This window comes from Peromyscus eremicus, chromosome 14 (genome assembly GCF_949786415.1).
Source record: "Peromyscus eremicus chromosome 14, PerEre_H2_v1, whole genome shotgun sequence".
In the NCBI taxonomy this organism is placed as follows: Eukaryota; Metazoa; Chordata; class Mammalia; order Rodentia; family Cricetidae; genus Peromyscus; species Peromyscus eremicus.
This window is the reverse complement of record NC_081430.1, coordinates 61,127,980-61,145,470: the sequence shown is the minus strand read 5'-3', so window position 1 is coordinate 61,145,470 and position 17,491 is coordinate 61,127,980. Positions and strand designations below refer to the sequence as shown.

Below are 17,491 nucleotides of genomic sequence, written 5' to 3'. Positions count from 1 at the left end.
GGCTGTGTGAACTTCCAGAGGACCTGGGAGATAAGTGGTCCTCCCGTAGACTACATTAGAAACAGACCTGGAAAGGCAGCCTGGCGGGCTGAGGACTGAACCAGAGCTAGTGGTCCCCTAGAGCATGCCAAGAGGCAAAGTGTGCTGCCCATGTGCCACCTGTAGGCAGAAAAGCCAGGTATCCTTGCACGCTCTGTCTTCACAGTTCTGGCCTGAAAAGACTGCCCTGCACGGCCCCAAGTTGGAGGATAGCTGTCAGCTCTCCTGAAGCTGTACTCACTACTCTAGAAAACTGCCTCGGTCTCTCAGGGCTACATGCCACTCATAGTGGCTCGACCCTTCATGGGATCCCAGCTGGCTGCCACTGCTCAGCCTTCTCATGTCAAGGCATGTCCACACCCCAATGGCCCTGTTTATTCTCTGCCATGCAGACCATGGTCAGTCCTCATCACAGGGCCCTGTCCAAAGAACAGTGGCCTTGTCAGGACCAGGAGCCACTGGCCTCTCTCCCTAGACCTTTCGTCCTTGGATAATCTAGCTGCATCCCCCTCACTGGTTCTACCCAGCTCTTGGCACTTGAACCTAGGCTTCCACCAGGAAGCTCCCATGTCATCTGCTAGCCCAGGTGATGCCTGGTGCTGGGATGGGACCCAAAGCCCAAGAGGGCAGGGGCTGCAGGGAAAGATGGACCCTTGCTTTGCCTCGGAGCTGGGGGTGGGGAGGGGCTCCGGGGCCATCTCTTTCTGGGAGGTCTAAGCATGAGTCACCCCTTAAGGCACAGGCACAAATGCAGGAAACTGCCATTCTATGGAACTATTTTCTCTCATCACACGCAGGCATTGTTCATGACCAGTGCTTTCCGGGTGGGCTCCTGCAGAAACCAGCAGGCTAGGGCTCTGGGCTGAACTGCTTCCCTTTGAGACGTAGGGGCGCCTGGAGGTTAGGAATGTGGGGCCCTGGTCCAGCCACTAGTCTGAGGTGACAGGAGCACGTCCACAAGAAGGGTGCCCTAGGGGGATGGGGGCTAGACCAGCCAGGTCATTTTGCTGCCTACACACAGGAGTGGGGGACAGGAGTGAAGGGGAAGCAGGGGCTGGCCACTGCCCCCATACCATGTAGCTTGTCCAGCAGCTGCCTGCTCCAGCAAGTCTTGCAGACCCCCGCCCTCTGTTTACTTTGGCTCTGAGTCTATATAGGCCCTGTGGCAAGAGCTGAGCCTGTAATGGCTGGGGGATGGGTCTGGGCACAAAGGTGGAGAGGGGCAGGGTAGGGTAGTGTCACCTGGCCCTCAGGTGCTCACCTGTAACTGAGGACTACACTTACTGACAGGCTGCCTAAGACACAAGCCCCTCATAGGAAGTTGGGAACGCTGGCGCCCCCTGTCAACACCCTTAGGGCAGTGCGCTAGAGTGTCTGGGCATCCCAGCAGGGTGAGGGAGCAACCTTTCTGAGCTCTGCCCTCCTCCAAGCTTCATTTGAAGCCCAGATCCTGGCCACCTGTCTACAATATCCATGCTATCCTTGTCCATCTAGGGACTTTCCTAAGCTGGCCAGGAAGAGCCTGGACCTGCCTCAGTTGCGGGTCAAAGATGTCAGCAGCACAAGAGCTCATTTCCATTGTCACCACCATACACAGACTCACAGGCTTGGCCTCACTTGTGTAGGCCTATATGTGACCCTCCGGTGTCACCACACTTCCTTGGACAGAGCAACAGAGTTGATGAGGGCAGGTGAGAACCATCCACAGCCTGATAACATGCAGGGAGACCTGGGGCTCCTGGTGCCCGAGTCTACAGCACAGCTGTCTCCTGGAGACCCAGAGTCTACAGTGACATGTGGGGAGATCAGCTCACAGGAACAGGCGGCCAGCTGGACAGAGCCCAATCCCAGTGAGGAAAGCAGGAGCGTGTCTTGTGTACTGGAGGGGCCTGCAAGGGACCCTGGGGCAGCAACGTGTGGTAGAAGACATCTAGGGAAAGATCCAACATGAGAGGTGGCCCTGAGGAGTGACTCAGAGCTGGGTACCCGCCCCAAGAGAGCTTCCTAGAACACACTAGGAGGAATGATGCCCCATATGCCCCAGGTCTCCCTGCATAGGATGGGGAGGCCTCAGCAGCCTCACTGCACCTCTTGAGGGGAGCAGAGGAGACAGCTGAGGGGATACAGACAAAGGCTGTGAGACATGTTGCTTATGCCCTTTCCGGCCACCTCTCCCCTACGTCTCTCTGGGCTCTTCCCCAGGCATCTTCTGTCTCACTCACCTCTGACACAAAACCCACCCTACCACACACATCTCACATCCTCACAATGTTTCAATGGGAGTAAAATACGCAAATACAGCATTTACCATCTTAACCATTTTAAAATGATTTTAATTGAAAAAGTAATACATGCCCCAGCAAAATTCAAAGCAGTGCTTTATGTGTGCAATGAGAAACAGAGCTGGCTACCCCTTCAGCTACTCACCCACCGTTGATGGCTCCCATGTGGTGCACACCTGTTACCCCAGCACTTTAATTGGGAAGTCTGAGGCAGGAGGATTGGTGAAAGTTCAAGGCTAACTTTGATACTGCCAGTTTTCTTGTCTTAAGGCACACCCAAAATTCACTGTTGTAACCTTTTTTTTTTTAAAGACAGTGTCTCATGTAGCAGATGCGGGCTTTGAACTCCTGCGTCGCCTGCCTCCACCTCTTCAGTGCTGGGATTACAGGTTCCATGTTCCATTGTAATCACTTGTTTTGTTTGTTTGTTTTTTCCAAGACAGGGTTTCTTTGTGTATCCCTGGGTATCCTGAAACTCCCTCTGTAGACCAGGGTAGCTTCGAACTCACAGAGATCCACCTGCCTCTGCCTCCCAAGTGCTGGGATTAAAGGTATGCGCCACTCCTGGCCATTGTAACCACTTTTAAGTGTGCAGTTTAGTGGCATTAAACTCACTTGTCATTGTGCTCATTGTGGAACACTGTCATCATCCCAAACTAAAATCTTGTCCCCAGCCTCCTTCCCAGACACCCCTTCTATCTGTTGTGTCTACGAATCGGACTACTCCTGGGACCTCATATGAATGAATGGAAGCACATGGTTCTTTTGACTGGCTTTTGACCTCATTCCGCCTCAGAGGTCATCATTTGTAGCATGTGCCACAATTTCCTTTCAGGCTTAGCAGTGCTCCATTGCATGGCAGAGTGTACACCTGTATATTCATTTGTCCATTCACAGTCGCATTTTGATGCACAGAGATTTTACTTCTTCTTCTTCTTCTTCTTCTTCTTCTTCTTCTTCTTCTTCTTCTCCTCCTCCTCCTCCTCCTCCTCCTCCTCCTCCTCCTCCTCTTCCTCCTCCTCCTCCTCCTCCTCCTCCTCCTCCTCCTCCTCCTCCTCCTCCTTCTGTTTGGACAGGTTTTCTCTGTATACTCACTCTGTAGTTCAGGCTGGCCTTGAACTCAGAGATTGGCTTGGCTCTGCCTCTCAAGTGCTGGGATTAAAGGCGTGTGCCACCACTGGCCCCGATAGATTTTGCATGAAGTCCAATCTGACTGCTTTCCCTTTGGCTGTCATTGACCAGTTGAATGTCGTGAGTGTCTGCCCTTTTTCCCCCTTGGAGTTTTAAACCTTGGTTCTTTTGCCCAAGGCTCTGGTCCATTTGAATTAATTTTGTGTTTGGTGCCTCGCAAGGCTCCAACTTCATCCTTTTGCTATAGACACCCATGTCCCCTGAGATGCCTCACAGTCAGGAGATGCCAAAGCCCAATCTCCACCCACAGCAAAACACCACAACTTGCTTTTGCTCGACTGGCCTCCTTCCAGTTGTTTGGGCCAGAAAACCTGGCAATATCCTGATTCTGTGTCCTTCACTCTTAACTCCACAGAAGCCTGCTGCAACTCTTCACAGAGTCTGGCAGAGAATATGCATGCATGCCCAAGACGTGCTCAGGAAGGCTGAGGCCACGGCTGGTAGTATGGGACCTATTCCTCTTGAAATCTGCTCTGAGGGGCCAGAGATGGCGCAGGGGACAAGGCTGTACTAGCGTGAGGATCCCAGCACCCAAACAAAACCAGGGTGCATGTCCGGAAGCTCAGCTCCTGGGGAGAGAGGCAGGATAAATGAGGTAGACAGTGGTAGAGGAAGACACCCAACAACTCTGAGAGGCATGCATATTTACACACACAGGGTATGCGATGGTGGCAGTGTGGGGGGGTGTCACACGGAGGACAACTGTCGTAGAGTCAGCTCTCTCCTACTTTTGTGTGTGTTCAGAGATTGAACTCAGGTCACCAGGCTTGCATCATCAAATAGTAAACACCTTTATCTGTTCTCAGTCCACTGTGGTGGCTCACAACTGTAATCCCAGCACTCCAGAGGCTGCGGTCAGGTGATGGGTTAGGAGTTCCAGGTGAGGTTGGGCTACAGAGTCAGACCCTCAAAACCACTGAGAAGTGTGTGTGGTGGGGCAGAATCTGTACTGGAAAAAACTCAAATGCAGAAAAAGGACAACCATGTAGAGAACTTCACCAGCCTTAGCCCCACCCACTGGGGCCAGCACTGCTTACCTCTCTCTATCCTAGAAGTCACTTTGACTTTGGCCTATATCCCCAGCTCCTTGGCAACTCTGGCCCAGCCGTCCCAAGCAAATACACAGGCACTCGGAAGGTCCGGCCAGCACAGCACTCAGGCTCTTGTCCAGCACAAGGGAGGCAGGCAGAAGTGAGGTCCCACAAAGCCCTCAGTGGCCTACAGGTGGGTGGAAGTAGCCCCTGGAGATAATCAGATAGCAAAGCAACCCGCCAGTGCTGGAGGAAGCTGATCCCAGCTAGGGCTTTGTACCTGGTCACAGTCACCCTTCTATGTGTAATAAGCACATTCCAACAAGGGGTGCTGGGCATGACTTCTGCTTGGAATGGGGCTGGCATGGAGAGAGCTGAGGATGGGTATTTTTCCCGGATGTCTGCTCTGCCACAGCTGACACACAGGAAAATAGGGGCAGGGTCTCAGCTCTGTCAGGTTACCAGAAAGACGAGGTCTTCGTATTCCAGAGCTACCTGGTCTCCCAGCCTTGACACAGTCCTTCCAGCCACTCTGTCTCTTAGGATCCTCAGGGTGTATGGCATCCTTAAGTCTCCAGACCTACAGGCTACCTGTCATCCCACGAGATAACACAGAACCCAGCACCCACCTAGACGTGTCCAGGCCATGGACACGATCTAAGAGCATCTTCCATCCTGGAGCCAGCAGTGGGCAGACCATTTGTGCCCTACAGCTCCCTGGGTATAGGATCTGCCCTACTGTGTGCCTGCTTGTGTTCACATGGAGCCTAAAGGGGCAAAGAGAGTTTTGTAGGTGTGGCTGTTTGAAGGCCCTGAGGTGACAGTGGCCCTAGTTATCAGGGGCCCCAGATGTGATCATATTGTCCTGTGGAGCTGTGGGCTCTTCCTGTTCTCCTGCTAGGCAGGCCCAGGTGCCCAGAGTGCACCTATAGCCCCCAGCCGGTGACACTAGGCCCTGTAACCTCCTCCTTCTCCTGCACTGCTGAGGAGCTGGCGACTGGTCCTTATTGTCTGCACACACCCCAGGGAGGAAAGGCCTGCCAAGAGGCCTCTGAAATGGGAGGAAGACACCTTTGGCCGGGGTGGGCTGCTAGAGGGGCCCCTGGATGGAAGTCACTTGGACCTCCAGGACACCTGGTGGCCAGGCTTAAAGCTGGAAAGCACAGTGCTTTAGGAGAGGTAGGAGTGTGTGTGTGTGTGTGTGTGTGTGTGTGTGTGGCTAGTCTTCAAGAATGGCTGGCTAGTCTTGTGACCCATGTGCCCCATATTGTGAAATCCCCTCCCCTTGAATCTGGAGTGGCCTGGACCTTTGGATGCATCTAGACTGACATTGTGATGGAGGAGTTCTGAAGCCCTCTCTGGCTGGGTGAATGTGTGCAGTGCGGTAAGGAACAACATGGCCTCTGTGAAGAGAAACAGCCAGAGACAAGTTGCACTTTCTCTCAGACTGGGGGGCAGTCCAGGCCAGGTCAGCCTCTACCTGGGCTGGGGCTCTTCCTCTAGCCTTCCTTCATCAGCCTTTTCTCTTTTGACTCTTCTGAGAGGAGTCTTCCTACTCTCCCCTTCTGTATGCTCCTGTGATCGCCCTGGTTCCCAGCTTGGGGAGGGGTGGAGTTGTTACTAATCAGGGGCAGGCAGGCATCTGCTCGGCTCACCTACCCCGGCGATCCCCTTTGATTCCTACCCGTTGGAGGCTTCAAGTACCACAAAGCCCTCCTCTACCCTACTGGGTTCTCATCCTCTTTCTAGGGCTTGGAGACCAGCCTGACAGCGCCTCCCTTGCGCGCTGCACTCAGCAGGTGCTACCAGCGCGCTGGGGCCCGCCCTCCGGCCCGCCCTCCGCGCGAACTGGGCATGCCCAGAAGTGCGTAGACGCTCCCGCCAGCTCCTGTCTGCGGAAGACTCTCCACTGCGCCACCCATGGAGCGCATCGAGGGGGTGACCGTGGGCCTCTGTTCCCGCTCGCCCTACCTGCGGCCTCTCAGGCTGCACTACCGCCAGGTGATCTGCCCCTCGCGCGCGCGCGCCTCTCTGCTCACCCCACTTAACCCCACCGACTATGCGGTCTCGCCCCCGGGTTTGGCTCCGCCCCCGGGGCTCACGCCTCCGCCCCGAACTGGTTCTCTGAGCCCGAGCTCCGCCCTCCTGCTGTCCTGACCACCGGTTTTCAGACTCAGTTAACCTGGAATGGCCAAGGAAGGACATTGGAGAATACTCTCTCTTCCCTCCAAGGCAGATTGACTGGCCCTCCATTTCTGACCGCCCATCGATACTTTTATGCAGTTGGATCTCAGGGCAGGAAGAACTCTGGGGAAAGAAGCCTACCTTGTGATGGGAGACACCCTTCTTTGCTCATTCCTTCTAGCTCCTCCTTCAAGCCTTAGCGGAAAGGCTACTGCCTCCAAGAAGCCTCCCCAGTTCAACCTTTCCCAGCTCCCAGGTGCTTCCCAGAGCAACAGGGCCGTCCATAGCTTTCTTGCTGGCACCGTGGGGTACATAGTAGGCCCACAGAAAACATTTGTTGAGCTTGGTTGCTGCCTCCTCTCTCTTCTCTCACCCTGTGGTCTTCCAGCAGGGTGGGTCTTCTCTGCTCTGCCCGCCCTGTCTAGTCGGCCTCTGCTTACTTCCCTTCGCTGTACTATCAGATGCACACTGCTTTCCTGACCTGGTCAGTGTAGCCCTGACTGGGTTTCAGCCCAGGTCAAACCACCCAGGGCTTGGTGTTTGCCCAGCACCCCCATCCTCCCTGTCACATCCATCCCTGTCACCAGTGTCCAGCGTGGCGGCCTCCAGCCTGAAAATCCCCCTGGCCCTCATGTGTTTGCTGGGCACAGGTCCTCCTGACCCCAGGACACAGAATTCCTCTCCCAGAGTGCAGCCAAGGGTAGTACAGGCTTGGGGGAGCAGTTGGGTTCAGTTGAGGGACATGGGGGTCACTTTCCTTTTCCCTTTCACTGGCTGGTGACAGGGGCTGGACACTGTGGCTGTTCGTACACAGGACCTGAGGCTCTGGTGGGCAGTTGTTGGGAGCAGGGTGGTCCAGGCTAGTTCTGCTATGGCCCCTGACAACAGTGCTTCCCTTACTTCCTGGGAAGTGCTGTGGGGTGGTTTTGCAGCCTTGGCTGGCAGCCCACCAGCACATTTCCGCTGATGGGGTTGGTAACCAGAGCTCAGCTGAGCAGGCCACAGCCATACTCATGGCAGTGGCAGGGGACGGGTAGCATTTCCTCAGGAGCTGAGGGATACTGAGGCTGGGCTGTGAACTGGTTAGGGAATGGCAGCCTTTAACTGACTGCTGCTCCTGGCCAAAAGAGGTCTGGCAGACAGTCAGACCAAAAGCAGGGGCCCAGTTGCCCTACTCAGCCTGTGTCCACCTCGACCTCCTAGGCCTGTCTGTCCCTCCTACTGCCAATGTCAGCTTCTCCGGCTCTTCCCACGGCTCTAACAAAATGTTTGACCTTGGGTCAGGAGGGTCCTTTGGAGTGATACTTAGGGGAATGGAAGTGTGAGGGTAGGCAACACAAGGCTCACTGCAGCCTGGGCAGGTAGCCTTCTTTGGAGCCTGCCTGGGTGGCGGGATGTCAGGCAGGCCCGGGCTCGCCCCGTGGGGTGGGGCTTCAACGGCCTCCTGGGCAGCCTGACCTGCCCAGGACATTGGCTCTCTTTTCCCCCTGGAAACCAGGCTGCTACCACCGTCCCAGGATACCTCTGCCTGCAGGCTCGCGTCAGTCTTTCTGCTTTGGGACCTTCACCTGTGAGGCTCTCCCATGCGTAGCAGTACCCTTCTCCACCTGTAGGCCAACACGAGGAAGCCCTTGTGGCGGGTCCTCAACATCTCCCTCTTCCTTGCCCACCGCTCTGTCTCTGGGGCCCAGGCCCCTGTCTATTTTTCGGCTTGGGTGGAGCCCCAGCATCTGTGGTAGGCTGGCCAGGGCTCGCTGAATGACCCAAAGGAAGGGTTGGGGTGAATAGGCTCTAGGTCTCCAGCCCCCAGACACAGCCTGTCTTACCACGTGGCATCTTGATGATGAAAGGTGGGGCCTTCCTAACCTGGTATACAAGGCACCGTTGACATCCGGTCTAGCTGTCCTCTACCGCAGGGCCCGCCTTACCTGTCTCCTGAGTGCTGCATGGATCTAGGGAGCCTGCCCCACATGCAGGATCAGCAGGACTACGGGATGTGTAAGAGAGCCTGAGCCTGCAGCAGGGTGGGGCATGGACTCACTGCCCGACGCACAACTGCAGTGTGAACTGTCCTGTGGCCCAAGGGAAATTCAGCAGTGAACACCTGACTTCTGCTCTGCCCACCTGCGATCCTCTCTGCCCCACCTAAGGGTGTCACATCTGCCCTTCCTGTATCCCCCTAGTTCCTTCCCACACTTGATGGCAACATAGGTTTCTGTAGTACTTTGTGCTCATGAAATGCCTTTGCCCGGGCTTTCTACCTTACCCTTCCCGGAACACCAGGCTGCCCTGACTTCTGGGGAGACCTCGTCTACCCTCACCTGCGGCAAGTCCCCATTCCTGATGGGTGCAGGCAGGCAGCAAGCCTCCCTGCTGGGAGCTGCCTCAGTGGGTCTGTCTGGCCCATGTACCTCCATCTGTTGCTGGCAGCCACTCACCCTTCCTGACTGCTACCCTGCCTCTTTCAGGACGGTGTCCAGAAGTCCTGGGACTTCATGAAAACGCATGACAGGTGAGAGGCGCTGTCCTGGCCACTAGGCAGTCCCCCAGTTTCTGCTCTCCTTGGTGTCTTCAGACACCTCCCATCTCAACCTAGTCTCTGGCTCTCATGTCCGTGAGGCCTGGTGGCTAAGGAATGTAGTAGCTGAGGACACCAGGGCCCCTCCTAGGGCTGAAGAGATCTGCTGATCCTACTCCTCAGGATCCAGAGCATGGGCTAACGCAGTTTGTGAGGGGTGTGACAGTTGGGAAACTGGCCAGCAGAGGCCTCCACTCTCCCAGTTGCCCAGTGTGTTTTCTCCCCCTGCCCCTGTTCTGTGAACTGGAACCTAGCAGGTCAGGGCCCTGGCCTGACTGTGTGGCCTTGCTGTCTGAGCAACGGCCTGACTGCGCGTTCTTACTGAGCTTCACTCCCTCATGCAGTGTGACCATTCTCATGTTCAACTCTTCTCAGAGAAGCCTGGTGTTGGTGAAGCAGTTCCGGCCAGGTGAGACCAGCCGGGTGGGCAGGAACTGGGAAGGGGGAATTGCAGCATGCTTCCAGGCCCTTGATCCTGAGCGTCTGAATGCTGATGCAGTGGTGCTTCTAGGGGAAACTGAGCTCCAGCAAGAGGTGCCGGGCCCAGATTACTCTGAGGTGACCACCATGTGGCCGTGCTTCCCCCCATACCAGCTGTATATGCAGGCGAGGTGGAGCGCCTCTTCCCAGGGTCTCTGGCAGCTGTGGACCAGGACCAGCCCCAGAAACTTCAGCCAGCACTGCCTGGCTCAGTGGGAGTGATGGTGGAACTCTGTGCCGGCATTGTGGACCAACCTGGGCTCTCACTAGAAGAAGTGGCCTGCAAGGAGGCTTGGGAAGAGTGTGGCTATCGCCTGGACCCCACCGACCTGCGTCAAATTGCCACGTACATGTAAGGAGGCTTGGCAGGGTGGGCTGCTACCTAGTGTGGTTTAAAGGGTAAGAAAGACTGTCAGGGAGTGGGTGAGAACCCTGTCCCTGAGGGTATACAAGCACAGGACTGGAAGAGGGTTGATGGACCATGCCTCAACTCCTAGGCTGGGCCAGACCTGGTGCTTTGGGGCTGGTTCTGGAGTATGCTCAACCCTGTGCCCCTACCCTGCAGCCCCAGCCATGTGGGGTTGGGCTCTGGGTGGCAGCTGCTGCCGACAGATGCCCCACTTCCTGTGGGATTAAAGCACCGGGCGCTGGGGGTGGGGTGAGTCACAGCTCTGTTCTCAGCCGGTGGCTCAGGAATGAGAGGGAAGGACAAGTCCTGGGGAGGGGAAGGAGGAGGGACTACCCCTCCTAAAGCCCAGGTGCCAGCCACCCATGCCTCCCTCAGGCAGCCAACCAGGGCTACCTTATTTAAATGGGAAGCCGCCCCTTGCCTCAGGGTGTTGTGTGGAGCCTTGACCCCTGAGATCTTAGGGCAGAAAAAGGGTCTTATGGTGCCTGTCACCCCACAAGGTTGAGCACCACCTTCTGACCACCTTTACAGGGGCCTGAGCCCACCTTCAACCACAAAGGGCCAGAGTCCCTGCCACCTCTCTCCTGGCACTCTCCACCCAGCCAGGGCCCTCCTGCCTCCATCCCTGAAGACCTCACTCTAGCACCTAGCGGTGGTTGGACCGTGTTGGATCCAGTGTTGACCATCGCCTCTGAAGGGCTGGTCTGTGTCCTTTTCTATGTCTTCCATTTGGACAGACAGTGATTCCTGGATCCTTCAGCTCCCAACATGACAGTGTTTAAGGCAGGGGAATCTAAGGAACCTGACCTTCATAGGAGTTCGGCTGGTGTGTGGAGCAGACAGACGGGATGGAAGGCGGGAAGGAAGTTAGCTTTTGGGGTGGGGGGTCCTGGCAGATGTTTGAGGACAAGGGAACCTTGTCTTGAGAGGTTTCATAGGCAGGGCCCCTGGGCTGTGTCCTAACTGAAGGTACTAGAGAACCGGCTAGTGATCATCCTGCTCAGACTTATATTTCGAAGAGGAGGGTGTGGCTGTGAGGAAGCATGACTGAGGGTAAGGCTAAGTGAAAGTCGGAGCACCTGTCCCTGTGGGTCTCACTGGGACTGAACAGATCAGAGCTTACCCACTTAATGGTTCCCTGCCCAAGACCAGAAGTAAGCCAGTCCACTCCCTTGATAGTCATACATGACTATTGTTGCTTTGTTGTGTGAATGACATTAGAGCCTGCCCAGGCTGGAGGCAGCCTCTAGCCTGGCCAGACCACAGGCTGGAGCTGTCTCCCTCATGAGTTGGGGAACTGAGACCGGTGGCTGATTCCAATCACAGGTGTAGGCCGTGACTGTCAGGAAAATGGGCCATCAGGTAGGGCTCTGTGGGCATAAAGAGGTAGCTGGGCATGGCCAGCCTCCTCTTGGGGGTTGGGAGGTCTTGAGTATCTCCCAGTTCTGCTCCTGCCTCCATGAAGTGTCCTGCTGAGAGATTTCCCCACCTGCACCTGTCTGGAACTGTGTTGGAATCTGCCCTTTTATGTGAAGAGGTCTATGATCCCCACCACCACACCCGGTCTCTGGTTTCTCCATGGCTCCCCAATCAATCAGGAGCTGCTGATGTGGGCCGGCCTGGCTTGGGCCTTAGCAGTTATGGAAGTCAGGCCCTGGTTGGGTACCCGGCAGGCGTCATGGGCAGGGGCCTAATGAACAGATTCTAAGAGCCTATCACAGACTCTAGTTCTGCTTGCTTATGACCCCATGGCTTCTGCATATCCAGTCTATGTCCAGGGTCCTTGGTCTTCCACTCAGGGTCTCATAAGCTTCATTCAGGGCTGCCAGCCACATCCGTACAAAGGTAGCACACTCCAATTCCTGTGGCTGTGGGATCGCGGCCACTTCCTGACTAGCTGATGACCAGGAACCACTCTTAGATCTCAGTGATGCCTGAAGGTCCCTGCCATGTGTCTCCTTACAGCACAGCAGCTTGTTCTGGTCTCTGTTAGCAGAAAGCATCAGACTTCTCCAGTTTTGAGCTGGAAGCCGTCGTGTGAGTTCACCTGGTTAGGCCAGGCCTACCCGGGTATCTCCCTTGGGATGAGTTCAGTCCGGTAGCCGAGCAGGGTCCTGGGTCCGTGATATGTGTATGATGCCTCTGACATTTTTGTTTTCCCTAAATGCCAGTCATCATATTCGTCTTGACCGTTGGATGGCGAGTCTAGTCTTTGGTGGCTGAGCCATCTCTCCAGCCCAATGATCAAAATCATTTCAGTGCTCTTTACATCCCTTTCCTAATTGGAGTGAGACCCCCCCACCTCCGCCAGATGATAGTCTAGTGCCAGAAGGCATGCCCAGCATGCATCGGGTTCCCCCACTCTAGAGGGCATACATGACATGGATGTACCCACCAGGAGTGGTATTTGGGAGGGGTGAAGCCACTCAAGAGTTCTGCCCATCAGAAAGCCAGAGAGAGAGGCATGGAAGCAGGGTGGCTGGCAGGGTCGCCATGGTGTCTCAGTGCCCCCTGTTCTACCTGACAGGTCTGGAGTAGGATTGACTGGCTCCAGGCAGACCATGTTCTACGCAGAGGTGACAGATGCCCAGCGAAGTGGGCCTGGTGGAGGCCTGGCTCAGGAGGGGGAACTCATCGAGGTGATACATCTGAACATGGATGAGGCCCAGGCCTTTGCCGACAACCCCAACATCCCCAAGACTCTTGGTGTTATCTTCGCTATCTCTTGGTTCTTTAGCCACGTGGTTCCCCACCTGAGTCTCCAGTGAGACCTTGGGGCTGGACAGGCCAGTCCCGTCCACTCACCTTCCTGCCCTACACACTCAATAAAGCTTGCATAATTTTCACTGATGGTCACTGGGGTGAGGATCACTGTCTTGAGGGGCAACAAGGTCTCCATACAAACCCCTCTGTTCCTCCTCAGACTGTGCAAGTGGATGGATGCCCTGGGAGGCAGATGGCTGTCAGGGGGCTGGTGCGGCAGGCCTGGGATGTTGTCAGGTGGAGTAGCCAGCTCGGGGGGGGGGGGGGGGGGGGACCAGGCTAAGTGTTCAATCTTGGACAGGCCCACCATTCCCTGTGCACAACGTGAGCTGTATCTGCAGGAGTAGAGAGACGGAATGTGGCCTCAGCTGAGAGGAAATGGGTACAGTCCTGCCCATTCCAGAGAGTGTATACTCCCTGATCTGGGCAGATATAGGGTCCCTGCCATGCCTGGGCTTGGGCTAGAACAGCACTGCCACTGCCTAGGAACTCAGGGCTAGGGATACTCTGTATCTGGCATCTCCAGTGCCCTCTCCGTGACTTGAGGGGACCTCACTTGGCCTGTAGGACACAAGTGATGTTGCAGGCTTGGCCATGATGAGCATCTAGGGCAGTCATCTTGGTGTGGGCAGCCTGGTCCTTGCATAGCGCTGCCTCAGGAGTGTGACAGCTCACAGTGCTGCTGGCCTTGCTCTCTGGCCTGAGGGTGGGGCTACGAGAGGCATGCACATAGCTCAGAGCCATCCTCCAGGTCCCCAGAGTGCCTGCCATGGACAAAAGGGAATGCTGTCCCACCTAGCCAGCCACCTGGACCACAGGCACATTCTTCAAGCCGCCCTGTGAAAGGTGCATTGGGGGATGTCTGAGGGATCCAGAAGTTGGTATGTCTTGGGTAAGGTCAGGCTGCAGAATAGTGGCCCAGCTGTGCCTTTCCCCAGAGCTTCAAACCCTCCAGTCAGCATCTTATATGACATCCCACTGACGAGGGCCACGAGGTATCCTGGAGAGATGCTCCCTTCCCCCTTGTAACTTAGTACAGTGGCACTCTGGTGACGAGCTGTCTGTGAGCATGTCCTGGGGCTCTGTGTCTCAGTGTCCCCTTGTATGAGGCCAGGAGCTGAAGTGTTGGAATCCTAATCGTAGACACTGAGATGGGGATGCTGAGGTGGGTGGGGTGCCCTCTGTTCTCTTACAGCCCCCTGCCCTGCCCTGGAGGATGAGGGGCACTGGCTTCACCCCCTCCCTATGCCCCAGGTAGGTGTGACATTGAGGCACCACCCTGAGGAGGCTGTGATGTGTGGACTGCTCAGATAGCACCACCTGTATGCAAATGTTTGTAGCAATTTAGGTGGGGCCCGGCCAGACAAGCAACCATAGCTTTTCTTTTCTTTTCTTTTCTTTTTAAAATTTTTTTATTTTATTTTAGGGAAGGGTCCCTAGGTATGTGGTGTGTGTCCAGGAGCTGAATACAGGGGGGCACAGTGATCCAGCTTCACCTTGATGGTCCCAGGACAGGAGTATATCCAGCCACTGCCATCTATGCCCTGCCCTGACATCCTGCAGCTGCATAATGCCCACCATCGGAATCCCATGACCCTCAGGATTGCCCTTGGGTGTTCGCTGTCTGCAGGGCAGAGTGGGGGAGGGCTCTGGAGGGCAGGAGGATGGGTTAGGAGTCAGGGCACCTGGGCTTGGGTAAAGTCCAGTCCCTCACTCTGATCTGCAGTCTGGCGGGCAAGTCAGCCGGCACCATTGCTGGGCCTAATGGAGCTGGCATCGATTTCCCGGCTTGGGGTGGGGGGGCTGTAACCGGAAACTCCCCTCCCTGGCCGCTATATTTAGCATCACAGGACATGGGCGGAAGCATAGCTCACTCCTGAGCCCAGCCAGCTCCGTCCAAATCCTGGGCTGCCTCATCCTTCAGCCTGGTCCTGAGGCCCCTCTGTGCCTATCCAGCTCAAGCTAAGCACCCATTCAGAACAGGCCCGGACCTCAAGTGTTAGGGATCTTGGCGAGAGCCACCAGGCGGGAGTCAGTCATGCCCAATGGGTGATGAAGGCCTTCCTGAACGGGCAGAGCAGCTGACCCCGCGGGGTCAGGTCAGGGTTTCTGAGCCCCCAAGTATACTGGGAGCAGCACGAAGGCAAGCATTAGGTTTGAAGGGTGTGTGAGGCAACAGTTCTCCACGTGCAGGTCCATCTGCCCCTGGCAATTCTGCCTGAAAGCTGCCGAAATCAGTGCAGGGAGGGGATTTCCAGGGGAGGGTCCCACTCAATGCAAGTGGCCACCTTTCACACCTTCAGCATCTGCTGGTCACCATCAGGTAAGGTGGTGGTCCCCAAGAGGAGGAGGAGGTCATCACCATTGTGGTGATGACACCTGGTCATGACAGGTGTCATCCAGGTATTGAATATACTGCCCTGATAGTCACTAGCTGTTCTTCTAACCAAGGAGACCCAGGTCTCCCTGTTCTCCAAGGCATGCTGTTGGACAGACCCCCTCGGAGCCTGTATACCTACAAGGTAAGTCCTGTGTCTTGGCCTGATGAAGAATCCTTTCCTGAGCCACTGCACCCACAGTTCTGAGCAGGGGGGTGGGAGTAGGCTGAGTCAGTCACACAGAAGTCCATGTCAGCACACCGTGGCTCTGCCTGCTGGCCTGTCCTCCCACAGCTGCCTGACAGCAGGGAATGGGGAGGCACACAGGGATGGGCTGCAGGGTTATCCCTGGGTTCTATTTCATGCTGAGCTCCCCCCGCCCCAGCCCCTGCACTGCCTGGACACCCTAGACACTGTCCTAGACACCTGTGCCTCTCAACAGCACCGTGGCATCACCCTGACCTCCCCTTGCACCCCTCCAGGCCACTGTCAGGGATCTTGATGCAAATGTAAGTCGTGGTGTGACACAGCCAGCCAGGCTCTTTGTGACTTGCCACTGGTATCGGCAGGAAGACTGCAGTATTACCACCCACCTTGGTTTGGATATTTTGTCCTCATAAGCCCTTGTCAGGTTCTTTGAGCCCCAGAACCTTCGCATGTTATTCCTTTCCCTCACCTTGCTGCCCCACCCTGTGGGTCTCATGGGGCGTGGGAGTGGGGTGTGTGGAGGCACCTGGTTTTAGACTCTTACGGTTTGCTGGTCTACAATATATCATCCACCCTTAGAGAGGTCCCTGCAGGTAGGTCAGGGCTGTGGCTGCCTAGTTCACAGCTTGGCTGGGTGCCTCAGAGAGATGGTGAACATAGGCAAGCTGGGAAAGCTAAGGCTCTTGTGTCCTCTGTGGCCTCCCTGTCTCCAGGCCGGAGGGAAAGTGAGGCTGAATCTGCAAAGGGACTGTCTTCTTGAAAGATGCAAACATCAGGAAGACTCTTAACACACACACTCCAATTCCCTTATTTGGGGGGTGTCCCTGTGTGTAGCCAGGCCTGGCTTGTGTCGTGCCCCCCAACTAGCCTACCTGCCTGTGGGCTTCCTGGGCTCAGGCTGGGGTGGGAGCACTCTGAGTGTGCAGAGCCAGGTATGGGGGATGCTGGCCCACCCTTGCAGGCCTGCTGCTTCTGCAGGAGATCTTGGAGAGGCATTAGACACTGGTGGGACAGGTGCACTGCTCAAGGCATTCCCAGGGCTTGGCTCCCTGTGTAGGTTGCCAGGCAATATCCAGGAGGCAGGGTAGTATCCCTGGCCCACTTCTACTGTGCCTCTGATTCACCAGTATCAGAATTTCCCCCTCCCCCAGTAAGTCCTCTGGCAGTGACTTGGTCCAGTCGGGGAAACCTGGGAGAGGAGCCTTGGAGAGAGGACAACCCAGCTATTGTGGGGTTTTGAAGGGCAGGGTAACACATCACCACCTCAAGTATGGGGATTTCTAATCACTGGGGTTACCACTGGCACTGGAAAGGGCTCTGCTGAGTGAACAGAGGCCGTTTGTAGATGAAGAACCCTTGGTATTGACATGCGGAGGAGGTGATCACCTAGGAACATGCTCAAGAGATGGTAGTGGAGGTGTGGGATTCCCAGATTGCTGGAAAATCCTCTTTGGGTAGCTCTCTTGATATGGACCACTGTCCTTTATTCCCATTTCCTTTCCCCCAAATTTGGACCTCTGGCCGGTGAGTTCCTTGAGGAAAAGAGTCTGGCGACGTCCACCTCTGAAACAGCCTGCAGGAAGGAGCATTTGTTGACTGGCTACTCAACCTGTGCGCTTGGAGGAGGGGAGGGCTGGGCGTCGGAGGGGAGCAGCGCCCCCTGTAGCCTGCGTGGAGGTGGCAGGAGGCTGAGGAGCGGGGGAGATTCCTCGGGGAAGGGGGCGCACCAGGAGTCCCAAGGTCCCAGGGTCCCAGGGCCCCATCCGCCCTGCGTGGGGGCAAAGTCCTGATGCGTACATCAGGCAGCATCTCCTTTGGGACCAAGAGCAGAGCGAGAGTGGCTGCGTTCTGATGGGAGGGGACCATGACGGTGACCTCAGGGGGCGCCCCACTCCTAGGCTGCTAACCCGGGGGAGAATTCTAGAGGAGAAGAGGCCACACCTCGGCGA

The 17,491-nt window shown here is 56.0% G+C and overlaps 1 protein-coding gene across 2 annotated transcripts; it reads left to right on the top strand.

Annotated features, from left to right (window-relative positions):
• Window positions 1–6,419: 6,419 nt before the first annotated feature.
• Nudt14 (nudix hydrolase 14) lies at window positions 6,420–13,046 on the top strand. Of its 2 annotated transcripts, XM_059279462.1 has the most exons (6): window positions 6,420–6,544; window positions 9,196–9,239; window positions 9,650–9,714; window positions 9,900–10,137; window positions 12,160–12,231; window positions 12,722–12,836. In XM_059279462.1, exons 1-5 carry the CDS (start codon window positions 6,464–6,466, stop codon window positions 12,185–12,187), a joined length of 456 nt encoding a protein of 151 aa, XP_059135445.1. In that variant the 5' UTR covers window positions 6,420–6,463; the 3' UTR covers window positions 12,188–12,231; window positions 12,722–12,836. The 2 variants fall into 2 exon arrangements, with proteins under 2 accessions (XP_059135445.1, XP_059135443.1); XM_059279460.1 differs by lacking the exon at window positions 12,160–12,231 and having other exon boundaries at window positions 12,722–13,046.
• Window positions 13,047–17,491: the final 4,445 nt, after the last annotated feature.